Raw genomic sequence first — 15,658 nt, forward strand, 5'->3', positions numbered from 1 at the left:
ATTCCTTTTTGCAGTTTCTTAAACTTCCTTTGGTTGGTAGCATGGACAGCCATCCCGTGGTGACTGAGGCCACCAGTTCATTTCACACAGGCCACTGAACAGTCGTAAGATGGGGATGACTTTTGGTCTCTAGTGACCTGCAGTGGATTCAATTCACTGACCTAGAGGTGAAAGGCCCTGTATTCCATTACTAATCCCTTGAGCCATCCAGCCCCCGAAAATGATTCTTTGGTTTTATTATTGCAAAGACCATTTATAAAATCATGAACTGGATTTAGGAAAGCAACCATGAAATAGCAAGGGACAGCCACCTGATTGAAATTCCCTCAGCGTCGTGCGGGCTGAGCGCGACAGGAAGGGGAGTCGCACCCAGGCACTTTCCTTGCGACTCCAGCCACACGACCTGCTCGCTTCAATGTGGCGGCTGAACGTCCGTGGACTATGCCTCAAGGAACTGAGTCCTAACGAAAGAAAATGGAAAAGCAAACTAGGAAACAGCCAACAATCTTTATTGTGCACTCCCCCACCCTTGTCCCGCTCCAAAGAGCACTAACGGGATACTTGTGCATGTGAAAATATTGTATAAAGTATTTAGAATGATCTCAAATTAATAAAAACAAAACCCACATATCTCAACATAGATGATTTTTTTAGGGGGCAGGGATAGAAAAATTCTGGCTTCTAGAACAAGAAGAGCAATGAACTCTGCACTCTTCAAGGTCTACTCCATTCCCACTGATTTGCAATTTCACATCATGGCAGAGAACCACATTTCTGTAATCACATTATAGGTTTCAAAATATGACTAATTCAAATACTAGTATCACTTGATTTGGCAGTAAAAAATTACATTTTTCTATTAATATATTTGTATTAGATGCAAACCCCACATTTCTAACATTCAAGATAGCTAGCTATCATATGGGCCCAAATGGAGATATTTCAAAATCAAGTAAAAGTTCATATTTACTCCAAAGTTGCTAAAATATGCTAATAAAGTTAAATTTGATGTTTTTTACATTAAAAATAAAAATATTTGGTTTATGTTTCAGATATCTATAACATATAATAAATAGTGGGCAGTATACTAATATAATAAAAGTTTTGTGATACCCTGAAATTTGATGCGTTTTCTTAAAAAATTTATAATATACTTCATTTCAGCCTTAAAGCACAATATCAATGAACAAATTTGTAGAAATAAAACAATATAAACACAAAATGCTACAGCATTTTCTTTTTACTTTTGTAGAAACCACATGTCCTTTTAGTAAAGTCAGATAAATTTACAGAAAATAGGTAACAACAAAACAATTTCAAACCATAAACTCAATTTACATTGCCTTGTTTCTTTCTAACTGCTTGGGTCCTCCCCGCAGGGTCCTGGGCACCGCGCCGTCCGCTCGGCTTGGAGTGGACTTCCCTGAGCGGCGGCTCTTTTCTCTGCACGTCTTTGCTTCTGTACAGACATGGCTGAAATCACAGTGATTCCAGAGCAAGCCAGAATTCAGCACGATAAAAAAATTTAAAAATAACTACTTCATAAATATTTATTATTTACATTAGGGGAACTTTTTAGTATGAAGAGTTTTTTTACAAGTAGATGAAATATACAAGCAGTGAGAAGAGACTCCAGCAGTTTGAGTTTAAAGAAGGGCAAAATTAGAATGCAACAGAGATAAAATATGGTAAACAAAAATAATTTGCACAGAAGCAAACAGGACATGATAGAAACCTTTCTCTTAAAAAATAGAAGGTATTTCACAAAAGTGAACATTTTACATGTTAGTACTAAAAATGGGGTGGGTGGGAGGAAGCTTCATATATTCTCATCACAAAAATATTTACCAATCCTCCAACTGGAGTTTTCTTTCGTTATGATTATCTCACTAGAGGGGAAGGAGCTGAAAATGGTCATGACATCATCCTTAAATTAGTCAAGGTGGTCTGTACATTATCTTCTCATCTAACACCTTAGTGAAAGGCCCTGGAGAGAATAAAGGAAATCAAGAGGGAAGATGTATGGTCTTTTTATTAATACTTGTCACTGGTAATAGAAAGACGGCGGAGCACTGCTCACAAGCCACGCCTCCACTGGAGTTTTCTTCGTCACACCGCCGTGGGAGCTCAGGCTGATGTGTTTCCGAAGGGCACATCCTGAGGGGATGAGCATTCTCGTCCTTGATCTTCCCGGTTCATTATCCACGGGGATGGGGAAAGACGGGATGGCGGAAGCACCCAGCTCGGTCCGCAGGCGGATGTCCACCTCCTGTCTGCTGCGAGGGACGGCAGTGCCCGCGCCCGTGCCGCTGTCAGTGTGCCCGGTGCTTCCTCTTCTTATGCCTCTTGTCCTTCTTCTTGTTGGCACACTTGGAGCAGAACCACTGCATCTCTTCCGGCGGAGCCGCCATTAACCCCACACAGGGCCTACAGGGCAAAGGAAGTTCAGGTAAGCCACTCACATGCTTGTCAACTGCCCACGCTTCCTTTGAGACAGGGTCTCTTATGTCCCAGAACGTGATGCACAGCTACGTATGGCCAGGGACTTCTAGTCCCTGCCTCTTGTGTGCGTGGACTGCAAGTGTGCACGCTACAACGGCCAGCTTAGTCTGTGCTTAGGATCACACCCCAGTTCCCTGCCTATGGTTCAAAATCATGCAAAATACTTCTGTTTATTAATTTGTGAGAATGAGTGAGTATGGGCACACCAGAGTTGGTGCATCTGGCTTTACATGGGTACTGGGGAATTGAACCTGGATCAGTGGGCTTTACAAGAAAGCACCATTAACGACTGAGCCACCTCCCCAGCTCCTTAAAGTCATTTTTAAAACCTATGATGCACTTAACAGCAATCGGCTAAAGCCTCCTCATTTATGTCGCACTACCACTGGGTCTTTGGCTTACTCCATTATATACTGTGTGTGTGTGTGTGTGTGTGTGTGTGTTGGGGGAAGAGCACATGTTCCCTGGCTCAGGTGTGGAGGTCCTTGCTCTTTGCCTTAAGGTAGGGTCTCTTGTTTGTTTCTGGGAACACCAGTTCAGCTCACTGCCTCCTGCTGCTATTGGGCACAACGGGATTACAGACGTGCTTGCTGCTCTATGTGCGGACGGAGGGTCTAAGCGCCAGCTGCCAGCCTGGTGCAGCAAGGGCTTCGAACCACTCACCCGTCTCTCCAGCCCCACCATGCCTTTTATACAGGCCATTCATTAGTTCACTTGCCATTTCTCCAAAACTGTAATGCTTCTGAGCAATGTTTTTGTTTTAGTGTTCTTTTTGAAAAAGAGTGCCAACGAACCCAGCTGGCTTCGAATTCCCTACATAATCGACTGAGGCTGATTCTGAACTTGAGGCTCTCCTATCCGAGCCCTGCAAATGCTGGGACGGCAGGCACGCGCCGCCTCGCCCAGAGCGCACAGGTGACGCGACTGCGCAGGCGGTGCTGCTCACGCACGTCAGTGAGAGGAAGGAAAGGGAACCTCGACACCCTCTCGTCTTTATTTTGCAAGAAGGGTCGATAGGAGAAGCACAACACAGAATCCAGGCTGGGTAACCAGAGAATTCTGCTTGGGCTGTACAGTTAATTTTACCTTGCAGGGCCCATTCCATCCCACACATAGTACTTAAGACAGTAGCTGAATTGGTCTAAAGATACTAGAATATGTCTTGGGAGCCACGTATACTGCCTTGCCTAAGCAGCAGCCACCTCAGTGTGGCGGCCGCACCCTGGGGCGCTCACCAGTGGTACCAGTCGTCACAGCCGTCACAGCCGATCATCGGACTCCCGTCGTCTGGCTTGTTGCACCCTGGACAGATCCAGATCTGATTGCCCCACTCATCTCGAATCTGGTGATGTTATGGGGAAGGAGCAAAAGCAGACATGGAGTGCAGAAAGGAGCAACAAAAAAGGCCACAGAAGAATGGTTACTTTATACTGTAAAACTAATAAAATTGATAATTAAGTTTAAAAACATAGTAGATTAGCAGGTTATTAAAGCCATGATCATGGTTATCCCTGTTTTGGAATCATGTACAGAAACTAGCTACTTAATAATACTCAGTGATCACCCCTTTTCCTTCTTCCTTTCTTTTTATCCCTCCCTTTATCCCCTTTGCCTTTCTTTCTCCCTCCCTCCTGTCCTTCCTTCCTTCTTTCTTTCTCTCTTCCTTTATTTCACTTCCTCCCTTCCCTCTTCCCCTCTACCTTCCCTTTCTATTCTCCTTCCTTTCCTTCCTTCCCTCCAAACAGGGTCACACTGGCTTGGAATTCATTATGTAACCCAGGCTGGCCTTGAACTCCAATCTCCTACCTCAGCCTCCCAAGAACTGGAATTTTTTGGTATGCACCATTATGCGTGGCTTTGTTGAGACTTTAAAAAATATATTTATTTTATTTATTTATTGAGTGAGAGACAAGAGAGGCAGAAAGAGAGAGAATGGGCATGCCAGGGCCTTCAGCCACTGCAAACAAACTCCACATGCACACACCACCTTGTGCATCTGGCTTATGTGGGTCCTGGGGAATTGAACCTGGGTCCTTTGGCTTTGCAGACAAGAGCCTTAACCACTAAACTATGTCTCCAGCTCATGATGAGACATTTTAATAAATAGTCTAAACTTCATTATAAATCATAAAAAGCAAAGCACTTAATAATAATCTTGTGACCAAAATATAGTCTGTATCATCTAAAATTTCCCTATAATCACATAAATTAAAAAAAAAAACTTCCCTTGTTTTTCTAAAATAGACATTTATTTATTTATTGAGAGAAAAAGAGGCAAATAGAAACAGAGGGAATGGGCATACCAGGACCTTCAGCTGCTGCAAATAAACTGCAGACATATGTGCCACCTTGTACATCTGGCTTACGTGGGTCCTGGGGAATTGAACCTAGGTTGCCTGGCCTTGAAGGCAAGTGCCTTAACCGCCAAGCCATCCTTCCAACCCGAATCACATAAAATTTTAATGGTTATAATGAACATAATTCTTCATGGCAATAAAAGTGATGTTTTCTTGAAGGAGTTCAACCACAGTTTCCTGATCCACATTCATAATCACGGGATTAGTATATATGGCCAGATGTGCCTGTATTCCCTTATTACTTATTAGCCAAACCCTTCTCCTGAGCTAGCTGATAAGATCAAGGATATAAAAGAGCAGTTACTAAGTAACTTTCCATTCCCTTTATGACATTTTTAGAAAAGTACAATCAACTAAAGGGCAAATGAAATAAGAGGCTCATGGGGCCAAACCACCGCACAGTTAATCCTTATTTTGCTCCAAACATTGTACACTCTGGAGTGTACAAAATGGTCTTCAATAGGAGGCATTCCCAATTGTACCACTTCCTCAAATTCCACACTATTTCAAACCAATCAGGAAGAAAGAATTCTGTACTGGAAGTGCAAAGTAGCAATAAGTAAAGCTAAGTTTGTTTTCTCAGTAAAATAACACCTATTTCCATTATTTTGCAAGGTTTACCTATTTCAATACTTTTTTTTCAAGGTAGGGTCTCACTCTCGTCCAGGTTGACCTGTAATTATGAAGTCTCAGGGTGGCCTCAAACTCACGGCAATCCTCCTACCTCTGCCTCCCGAGTGCTGGGGTTAAGGGCGTGCACCACCACACCCAGCTCTATTTCACTACTTTTAAATACAAAACTGGTATGCCAAAAACAAGTGGGGAGGGAATTACCATGGGATATATTTTATAATCATGGAAAATATTAATAAAAATTTAAAAAAAAGCAAGTGGTTTTCTTGTGAGGGAACAGTGGGTGCTCTACTCTACTCATGGCCTTTACTTGACTATTTTTGAAAATGTCTTCACAAAGGCCAAGTACACTGATGTGAAACCTTCCCACTGGCATCTGGAGGCAGCTCTACCTGACTGCCCACTCTTAACTTCAGGGAACAAGCAAGGAGACACAGCAGCAGTCAGCAGGTAGCAGCTATCCAGTGGCTGAGGCTGGCTCAGCACTCTGTGCCCCAAGCCATCACGCATGGCCGGTCTTGCTGCTGGTTGACCTTTCTTGAAGCCAGCAGGCGGTAACTCCGTTCTCCATACAATTTGCCATAGCACTCCTAACATCCAGAAGTTCCCAGTGTACTAAGTTCTTTTAAATGGAGCTATGGCAACTGAGGTGGTATTTATAAAATCAGTCTCTGTGCCCTAGTTGCACATTCTGTCTCTAGTTCACAAAGTGTCTCTTTAGGGACCAGAAGGTTTTCCAGCCACTGTGTACTCCACTGGAACCTATCTATGGAGTCAGCTTGAATACTCACTAGAGAACAAACATCTTTTGAGCTGGCCAATAGTATGGAGAGTATCAAGTCTAATACAAATCCTTTACTCACAACAAACAGATGAAGGGGGAGAGATTGAATACAAAATCTTTCCTGAGGAACTCACCTAAGGGTAATGCTGCCTCAATTACACACTTTGAAGTGGTACCTCAATGGACCAATTTGTGTGATGTTTGTATTTTTTTAATTATTTTTATTTATCTGTTTGAGGGAGGGAAAGAGGCAGAGAGAGAGAGAAAGAGAGAGAGAGAGAGAATGGTGGTGCCAGGGCTTCCAGCCACTGCAAATGAGCTCCACATGCATGCGCCACCTTGTGCATCTGGCTTACATGGGTCCTGGGGAATTGAACCGAGGTCCTTTGGTTTTGCAGGCAAACACCTTAACCTCCACCCATGTTTGTATTTTTTTAAATCACATTTTCTATTTCGTCTTGATCTGCTTATTATTTTTATGTTAATTGTTCGTGTCTATATGCTCTTTGAATACATTTAAGATTTTCTTTTTGTATTTCTTTGTATATTATAGTCTCTCAAATATTTAATAATTTATTTCCTCCTAACACTTTTAAGTTATCTGCCATTTCACAGTTTATAACAAATCCATGAACCCCGCCCATCACTTCCCCAGGAGGGCAAGGCTGAAACCATTATTAGGTTAGCACATGACAGTCTGCAGAGCTGGTAGTCATGGCAATAGTACGTTCCCAAAGTAAGATCGGATGTAAGTATGGGGAAACAAGTAAAACAAGGCCGAGCGTGGTGGCGCACACCTTTAATCCCAGCACTCAGGAGGCTGAGGTAGAAGATCACTGTGAGTTTGAGGCCACCCTGAGATGACATATTGAATTCCAGGTCAGCCTGGGCTACAGTGAGGCCCTAACTTCAAGACCAAAACCAAAACAAACACACAAACAAACAACAACAAAAACAAGAAAAACAGTTCCTGGGCAATAAGATACATTCAATGGCATGAGACTGACATATACAAGGATTGAGCTCAGGACCTTATACATGCTGGGCAGGCCTTCCATCTCTGAGCTATCTCCTCAGTCTGAGATCTTGACGGGTTTTATGACCCAAAGCCATGCTAGGGTGCTCAGGGAGTTCTGTGGTCTAAAAGTTTACTTTTATTTAATGTGCAGGCCCTGATATAGTCAGGATCTCAGCCAATAAAATATTATAATTATAATTAGTGCTATAACTCGCTCCTAAAATCTATGTATAAAACTAAATTACACATAATCTTAGGAGAATAATATAGTTGCTTGATCAAGAAATTCAGTGTGGAATTTAAATAGTCACTGTGCTTATACACTGATACTGTATTTAAGCATATAATTGTTCCAAAGCAATATAAATAAAAAATGATCTGATGTTAACCATAGAAACTGAATAAGTGGACTTTGTAATTTAACAGTTCTCAGCCCAAAGCTTGAGAGAATGCAGTGAAGGTACTCGTCAATGCATTGAAGGTCCTCCTCATTTTACTGGGAACCATTCCCCACAGGCCCCCAGGAGCGACCCCCCCCCCCAGCCGTGGGAAAGCAGGCACGCACCACGTATGTGCTGACAGTCTCCGTCACCACGCTGCGCACGGGGGCTTTAGAGCTCCCTGCTCCAGAGATGGCAGGGGCCGGGGATGGCATCAGAGCCGGGCATGCTGCGGCCTGGGTGAGGAGGGGCAGCGGCAGGGGCGTGGGGCTCACGTGCAGAGGGACAGGGACTGGAGCTGGCGGCGGAGTTTTGGGTCTGTTCAGAGAGGGAGCTGGCTTAGCCTCGGGGGCTGGCACCACTTTGCTGATGACACTGTCAAGGAGAGAAAACATAAATGAGTCACATCATGCACTTACAAACGTCACCGAGAACGCGTTCTTCCAAGTGAGCTATCACTCTCACCACTCGCAGCGCTGGCCACCGAATGCACGCCTGCACGCATGTGGGCGCGCTCCACAGCCGAGCGCACGGCCAGCCACGCAGTGGGCTTCACTCAGAAACGGCGAAGGAACTCAAGAGCTCAAGGCCCCCGTCAATCACTCTCTCAACTCAGGCTAGCTTTTAGCAACAAGCACACGTGCATTTTCCACAGACGTGTGCCAGATCAGCTGCCCTTCCTGTGGCTGCATACTACACTCCTCTTTCTGGACCACAATTTCTGGGGTTAGTGAAATGTACGACAGCAGCCCGCATCACTCCTGAGTCGCTGCTGTGAGTCGCCATGGAATTGGGCACATCTGCTTCAGACAAACCCTGGGTCTCTCACTGGCTTGGGCTACACTGGCAGGCAAGGGAGCCTAAGGGATCACACTGCCACTGTCACCCCAGTGCTGAGAGTATAGGCATGAGTTCTTTTTTAATACACACACACACACACACACACACACACACACACACATTTTTTTATTGACAACTTCTGTACTTACAGACAATAAACCATGGTATTTCCCTCCCTTCCCCCAAGGCATGAGTTTTTTATGTCGGTAGTGGGGATCAAACTCTTGTCCTCATGCTTACAAGACACCTTACCAACTATGCTATCTCCAGCCCTGTACTTTGTCCTTTGTACTTTTGTTTTTAATTAATTAATTTTTATTTTTAATTTATTTTCTTTCAAGGTAGGGTCTCACTCTAGCTCAGGCTGACCTGGAATTCACCTTGTAGTCTCAAGGGTGGCCTCAAACTGACAGTGATTCTCCTGTCTCTGCCTCCTGTGTGCTGGGATTAAAGGCGTGTGCCACCACACTTGGCTGTACTTTTATTTTTGCTTTTGTGGAATCCACAAACAATGTATAGGGTGATCTACTTGAGGTCAGTCTATGACTACAGAGTGGGTTAGAAAAAGAAAAATGAAATTTTTAAAAAAGGAGGCCGGGTATGGTGACATATGCCTTTTAACCCCAGCACCATACCCCAAAAACACAAAAGAAAAAAGGAAAAAAAAGTAATCTGGATTTAACGCACACAGGCACTGAGCACAAACCACCCTGAGCAGGGTTTACTTACAATACAGATCTGTTTGTAATGCAGCTAATTATGAGAAACAGCAGCACCTAATGACACACAATCGAACACACCAGGAAATGAAGTGACACAGGGAGAAGCAGAAGAAATGGCACCAACACACATAGCCTCACATCCAGACCACTGGCACTAGACCATTAATCACAAAACACCTCTGCTTACACTGTAAAGACAAACTAGAAGGCAACGCTGAGAATGTCTGCAGGGAGAAAGTTATAATAATGTACCTAGCAGGTGTAGAAAAATATAGACCTTTTGGAAATGAAAAACTATAGTGATTGAGAATTACATTTCAATAGGTGGATGTAAGAGCAGATTAGAAACAACAATGAACTGAATAAGGACAAGAAAACTTACTACAGGACAATCTGATGAAGCAGAGAGAATGCAACAAAAAGGCCTAATTAGTACATTTTCTGTCATGTGTTGGTGTGTTTGTATGTGCATGCACACGTGTGTATGCGCATGTGGAGGTCAGGGATCGCTACTGGGTGTCTTCAAATGCTGCACAATACACATTCTTCTCAGCAGCACATGGAACATTCTTTATAATTGACCGCATATTAAAACACAAAGCGAATCTTAGCAAATACAGGAAAACTGAAATAATTCCTTGCATGCTACCTGATCAGAACGGGATTAAACTACAAATCAACAGTAAGAAAAGCTATAGAGCATTCACAAAATCATGGAAACTAAACAGAAACAACACACTACTAAATGATGAATGAGTTAATGAAGAAATCAAGAAGGAAATTAAAATAAGAAATCATAAATCAAATGATAATGAGAACACAACATACCAAAACCTTTGGGACACAATGAAGGCAGTCCTAAGAGGGGAATTTATAGCTTTACGTGCCTATATTAAAAGGTCACAAGTAGGGCTGGAGAAATGGCTTAGCGGTTAAGCACTTGCCTGTGAAGCCTAAGGACCCCGGCTCGAGGCTCGGTTCCCCAGGTCCCACGTTAGCCAGATGCACAAGGGGGCGCACGCGTCTGGAGTTCGTTTGCAGAGGCTGGAAGCCCTGGCGCGCCCATTCTCTCTCTCTCCCTCTATCTGTCTTTCTCTCTGTGTCTGTCGCTCTCAAATAAATAAATAAATAAAAATTTTTTAAAAATTAAAAAAAAAAAAGGTCACAAGTAAACAACTTAATCCTTCACCTTAAGACTTTGGAAAAAGAAGAACAAGGCAAACTAAAAATCAGTAGACAGGAAGAAATAACAAAAATTAGGGTAGAAATTAATGAAATAGAAACAACAACAAAATACAAAGAATCAATGAGTTGGTTCTTTGACAGGATAAACAAGATTGATAAACCCTTAGCAAATCTGACCAGAAGAAAGAGAGACACAAATTAATAAGAGATGAAAAAGGCATTACCAAGTTTAAAAATCTGAAAGAAATGGATGATTTCCTTGATTTATATGAACTACTTAAATTAAATCAAGATAAGATTAACCACTTAAATAGACCTATAACAAGTATGGAGAACCAAGCAGTTATAAAAAAGAAAAATCTCCCAACTAAAAAAAGTCCAGGCCCAGATGAATCCACTGGGGAATTTTACCAGACCTTCATAGAAAAACTACCACGAACGTGTCTCAAACGTTTTCATAAAATAGAAAATGAAGGTGTGATGGTTAAGTCTGTGTAAACTTGATCTGTTTAGGAATCCACAGACATTCCTCATAAGTGGATTTCTGAGGTTGCTTCCTATTAAGTAAAGGAGGAATCCTCCCCACAAGGCGAGCCCTCACCCCAGAGTGGACAGCCCTTCTGGGGGGGAGGAGGCTTTATCTAAGGAAGCTGTGGGAAGGAAAGTCTTCCCTCCTCCCACCTGGCCGCCTGGGCTGCTCGCTGCCTTCTCCAGGACGCCTCCAGCGGGGCCCTCATGCCCGATTGGGACGGCTGAGCCATCCAGCCTCATGCACTAAGTAGCTACCGGGTTCCTTGACGCTCAGGCTTGCAACCTGCTGTTGTTGGACTGTCATAAAATAATCCAATAAATTCCCTTTTAATCGTTCATTCTATCAGTTCTGTTCCCCTAGAGAACCCTGGCTAATACAAAGGAATTTTACTGAATTCCTAGTATGAAACCAGCATCACCCTGATACTAAAACCAGACAAACACAAAAACATAAGAAGAAAATTACAAACCGAGCATGGTGGCGCACATCTTTAGTCCCAGCACTTGGGAGGCAGAGGTAGTAGGATCATCGTGAGTTCGAGGCCACCCTGAAACTACATAGTGAATTCCAGGTCAGCCTGAGCTAGAGTGAGACCCTAGTTTGAAAAACCACAAAAAAAAAAAAAGAAAGAAAGAAAGAAAGAAAGAAAGAAAGAAAGAAAGAAAGAAAGAAAGAAAGAAAGAAAGAAAGAAAGAAAGAAAATTACAGGGGGGAGGGAAGGCATTACCATGGGATATTGTTTACTATCATGAAAGCTGTTAATTAAAAAAGAGAGAGAGAGAAAGAAAATTACAGATTAATCTCCCTCATGAACATAGGTACGAAAATTCTCAACAAAATATTGACAAACAGCTGGGTGTGGTGGCACATGCCTTTAATTCCAGCACAGGAGGCAGAGGTAAGGAGAATCGCTGTGAGTTCAAGGCCAGCCTGAGACGATTCCAGATCAGCCTGGGCTATAGTGAGACTCTACCTCGGAAAAAAACAAACAAAACTATAGTAATTGAAAATTACATTTCAATAGGTAGATGTAAGAGCAGATTAGAAACAACAATGAACTGAATAAGGACAAGAAAACTTACTACAGGACAATCTGATGAAGCACAGAGAATGCAACAAAAAGGCCTAATTAGTACAAATAAACAAAAATATTGTTAAACAGAATACAAGAATATATCAGAAAAATCTTTCACCCAGACCAAGTAGGCTTTATTCCGGAGATGCAGGGATGGTTCAACATATGCTAATCGATAAATGCAATACACTATATAAATGGACTGAAGGGCAAAAATCACATGATTGGGCTTCTCAGAGAGATGGCTTAGTGGTTAAGGTGCTTGCCTGCCTGTGAAGTTCGATTCTCCAGGTCTCGCATTAGCCAGAGGAGCAAAGCTGAGGCAGGCGCAAGGCCGCACATGTCTACTAGGGGTGCAAGTGTCTGGAGTTTGATTGAGATGGCTGAAGCCCTGGCACTCCCAATTTTCTCTCAAAAAATTTTATTTTGGAAAAAAGAAAAAATATTAGATGCCCAAAAGCACCTGACAAAAACAAATATCCCTTCATGATAAAAGTCCTACAGAAACTGGGAACAGAAGGACCATATCTCAAGATAATAAAGGCTATTTATTTATTTCTTATTATTTTTTCTTTATTTGAAAGAGAGAGAGAAAAATAGATGGCAAGGTTTGGGGGGAGAGAATGGGCACATCAGGGTCTCAAGCCACTGCAAACAAACTCCAAATGCATGTGCATCTTTGGCTTATGTGGGTCCTGGGGAATCGAACCTGGGTCCTTTGGCTTTGTAGGCAAGCACCTGAACCAATAAGCCATTTCTTCAGCCCAATAAAGGCTATTTATAACAAACCTACAGCCAATATAATACTAAATGGAGAAAAACTTGAAGCTTCTTCACTAAAATCAGGAACAAGACAAGGGTGTCCACTGTCCCCACTTTTATTTAATTTTTTTGTTCATTCTTATTTATTTATTTGAGAGTGACAGAGAAAGAGAAAGAGAGGCAATGGGCGTGCCAGGGCTTCCAGCCACTGCAAATGAACTCCAGGTGCCTGTTCCCCCTTGTGCACCTGGCTAACGTGGGTCCTGGGGAATGGAGCCTCGAACCGGGGTCCTTAGGCTTCACGGGCAAGCACTTAAGTGCTAAGCCATCTTCCCAGCCCCCCACTTTTATTTAATATAGTGCTGTAAGTCATAGCTATAGCAACAAGGCAAGAGACACTCATAAAACAGATACAAATTGGAAATGAAGAGATCAAATTATCATTATTTGCAGATGACATGATTATATACACAAAAGACCCTAAAGACTACCAGCAAACCGTTAGAGCTGATAAAACACCTGTAGCCATGTAGCAAGAGACAAAATAAACACACAGAAATTAGTAGCCTTCCTATATACTAACAACAAACACACAGAGGATGAAATCAGAGAATCACTCCCATTGACAATTGCATGCATGCATACATACATACACACATACATACATACATACAGTATCTTGGAATAAACCTAACAAGAAACTGAAGGCAAAGCTCAGGTGTCCTCTGTGTTGCACACACATGCATGCACTCACATCCACACATACATGTTCAATCACATACATACAAAAGACCCCACACAAATAAAACAAATCAAAACCATGATGAAATCTAAAAGATAGTTGAAAAAGATCAACATGCTCAATAAAAAGAAATTTTGTCTTGAAATCTTTTAGCAACAAGAATGAAATGAAGTCATTTTCAGATAAAATTGCAGCCCTTGACTAAAAGAAACCCTTCTCCTTCTTTCTTTAAAAACTGTAATCAGGTCATTAATTTTTTATTTATTTGCAAGTGCGTGTGCGTGTGTGTGTGTGTGTTGGTGCACAAGTGCATCAGGGCCTGTTGCTGTTGCAAATAAACACCAGATGTTTGTACCACGTTTTGTGTCTGGCCTCTGTGGGTGGCTTGGGAATTGAACCTGGGATAGACAGCTTGCAAACAAATGCTTTTAACTGTTGAACTATCTCCCCAGACCCTTGGCCTTTAGATTCTTAAAAGCTTAAGAACTTTTAATATTAGCCAATATTTACCATATTAAAAATTAAACTAAAAATGTAAATACTTATTTACTAACTTATTTAAAATGGGGTACCCCCTGGGAACAACAATGCACACCTGTAACCCCAGCACTGGGACATAGAGACAGTGTGAGCAATGAGAGTTCAAACCAGTCTTGTCAACACAGGACAGCCATACATAAACACATAGTGACCCTGTCTCAAAACAAAACCTAGAACAACCAACCGACCAACCAAAAGAGCTTAGGATATGGTTCAATGACGTACCTGTCTAGTATGTATGAGGCCCTGAGTTCAGGAGAGGAAGAAAGGGAGACGGAAGAAATGAGGGGGACGGGGGGGGGGGGAGGGAAGAACGGTGAAAGAGAGAGAAAGAGGGAAAGAACAATAACGAATTCATTGCATGTTAACAAATTTGATGGTTAATCATTATTGCCAGCCTGAGTGGATTTGGAATCACTAATGGAACCACCCTTCCAGCTGTATCTATGAAGGTGATTCAGAAAGGTTTAACTGAGGAGGGAAGAACCCACCCCCGCCCAGTGTGGGCAGGATCAACCACGTGCTGGGGCCTGGGCTGGATAAAAGGGGCCGGCGCCAGCGCTCCCCCCTCTCTGCTTCCTGCCCTGGAGTCAATGTGAGCAGCCACCTCGTGCCTCTGCCGTCATGACGGACTGCACCCTCACACTGTGAGCCCAAACAGTCCCTCGTCCTTTAAGTTACTTTTGCTAGATTATTTTGTCACAGCAAGAAGAAAAGTAACTAACATAGCAGATAATGTTTTATTTTAAATGGGAGTTAACTATATTTTTGTTGTTCATGGTGGCACATGTCTACAATCCTGGCACGTGGGGAGGAGATTATAAATTCAAGGAAAATCTTAAGCCATAAACAGAAACAGTGACAGGAAGATACAATTTCATATGTCATAAAATATCATAAGCAGAGCTGCAGAGATGGATTAGTGGTTAAGGTACTTGCCTGAGAAGCCTAAGGACCCAGGTTCAATTCCCCAGTAACCACATAAGCCAGATGCACAAGGTGGTACATGTGTCTGGAGTTCATTTGAAGCAGTGGGAAGCCCTGATGTATCCATTCTCTCCCTCTCTCTCTCTCTCTCTCTCTCTCTGCCCCCATCTGCTTCTTTCTCTTTCAAATAAAATATTTAAATACAAACATATCATAAAGTTAAAAGGCAAAAGAAAATTATTTGCAATATATGCATACACACACATACAGGATTCAATTCTTACCAAATAAATAATTCACTAAAATAAAAAGCAAATTCAAACACAAGTGAAGGACACAAGCCAGTAAAGCAGGATAAAAACAAATGGAAACAAAACAGAAGGTTCACCCAGTCTCAGAACCATGAACACAAGAAGATCATCTTTAAAAGTAGATTAAAAAGGAGCAGGGGGTGCTGATACACACCATTAATCCCAGCACTCAGGAGGCAGAGGTAAGAGGATCACTGTGAGTTCAAAGCCAGCCTGGGTTACAGTATGCTCCAGGTCAGCCTGGACTAGACTGAGACCCTGCCTTGGAGCGGGGATGGGAGATGACTA

General features: G+C 42.6%; 1 protein-coding gene across 1 annotated transcript in view; it reads right to left on the bottom strand.

Moving 5' to 3' along the window:
- Positions 1-488: 488 nt before the first annotated feature.
- Taf3 (TATA-box binding protein associated factor 3) overlaps positions 489-15,658 on the bottom strand; it is a 196,708-nt gene continuing 181,538 nt past the window's right edge. Inside the window, exons 5-7 of the mRNA XM_045135241.1 lie at positions 7,860-8,109; positions 3,738-3,844; positions 489-2,427 (exon numbers count right to left, since the gene is read on the bottom strand). Of these exons, the coding sequence (XP_044991176.1) occupies positions 2,313-2,427; positions 3,738-3,844; positions 7,860-8,109 (472 nt within the window). The 3' untranslated portion in view covers positions 489-2,312. The remainder of the gene's footprint in view (positions 2,428-3,737; positions 3,845-7,859; positions 8,110-15,658) is intronic.

Source organism: Jaculus jaculus, chromosome 15 (assembly GCF_020740685.1).
Source record: "Jaculus jaculus isolate mJacJac1 chromosome 15, mJacJac1.mat.Y.cur, whole genome shotgun sequence".
Taxonomy (NCBI): domain Eukaryota; kingdom Metazoa; phylum Chordata; class Mammalia; order Rodentia; family Dipodidae; genus Jaculus; species Jaculus jaculus.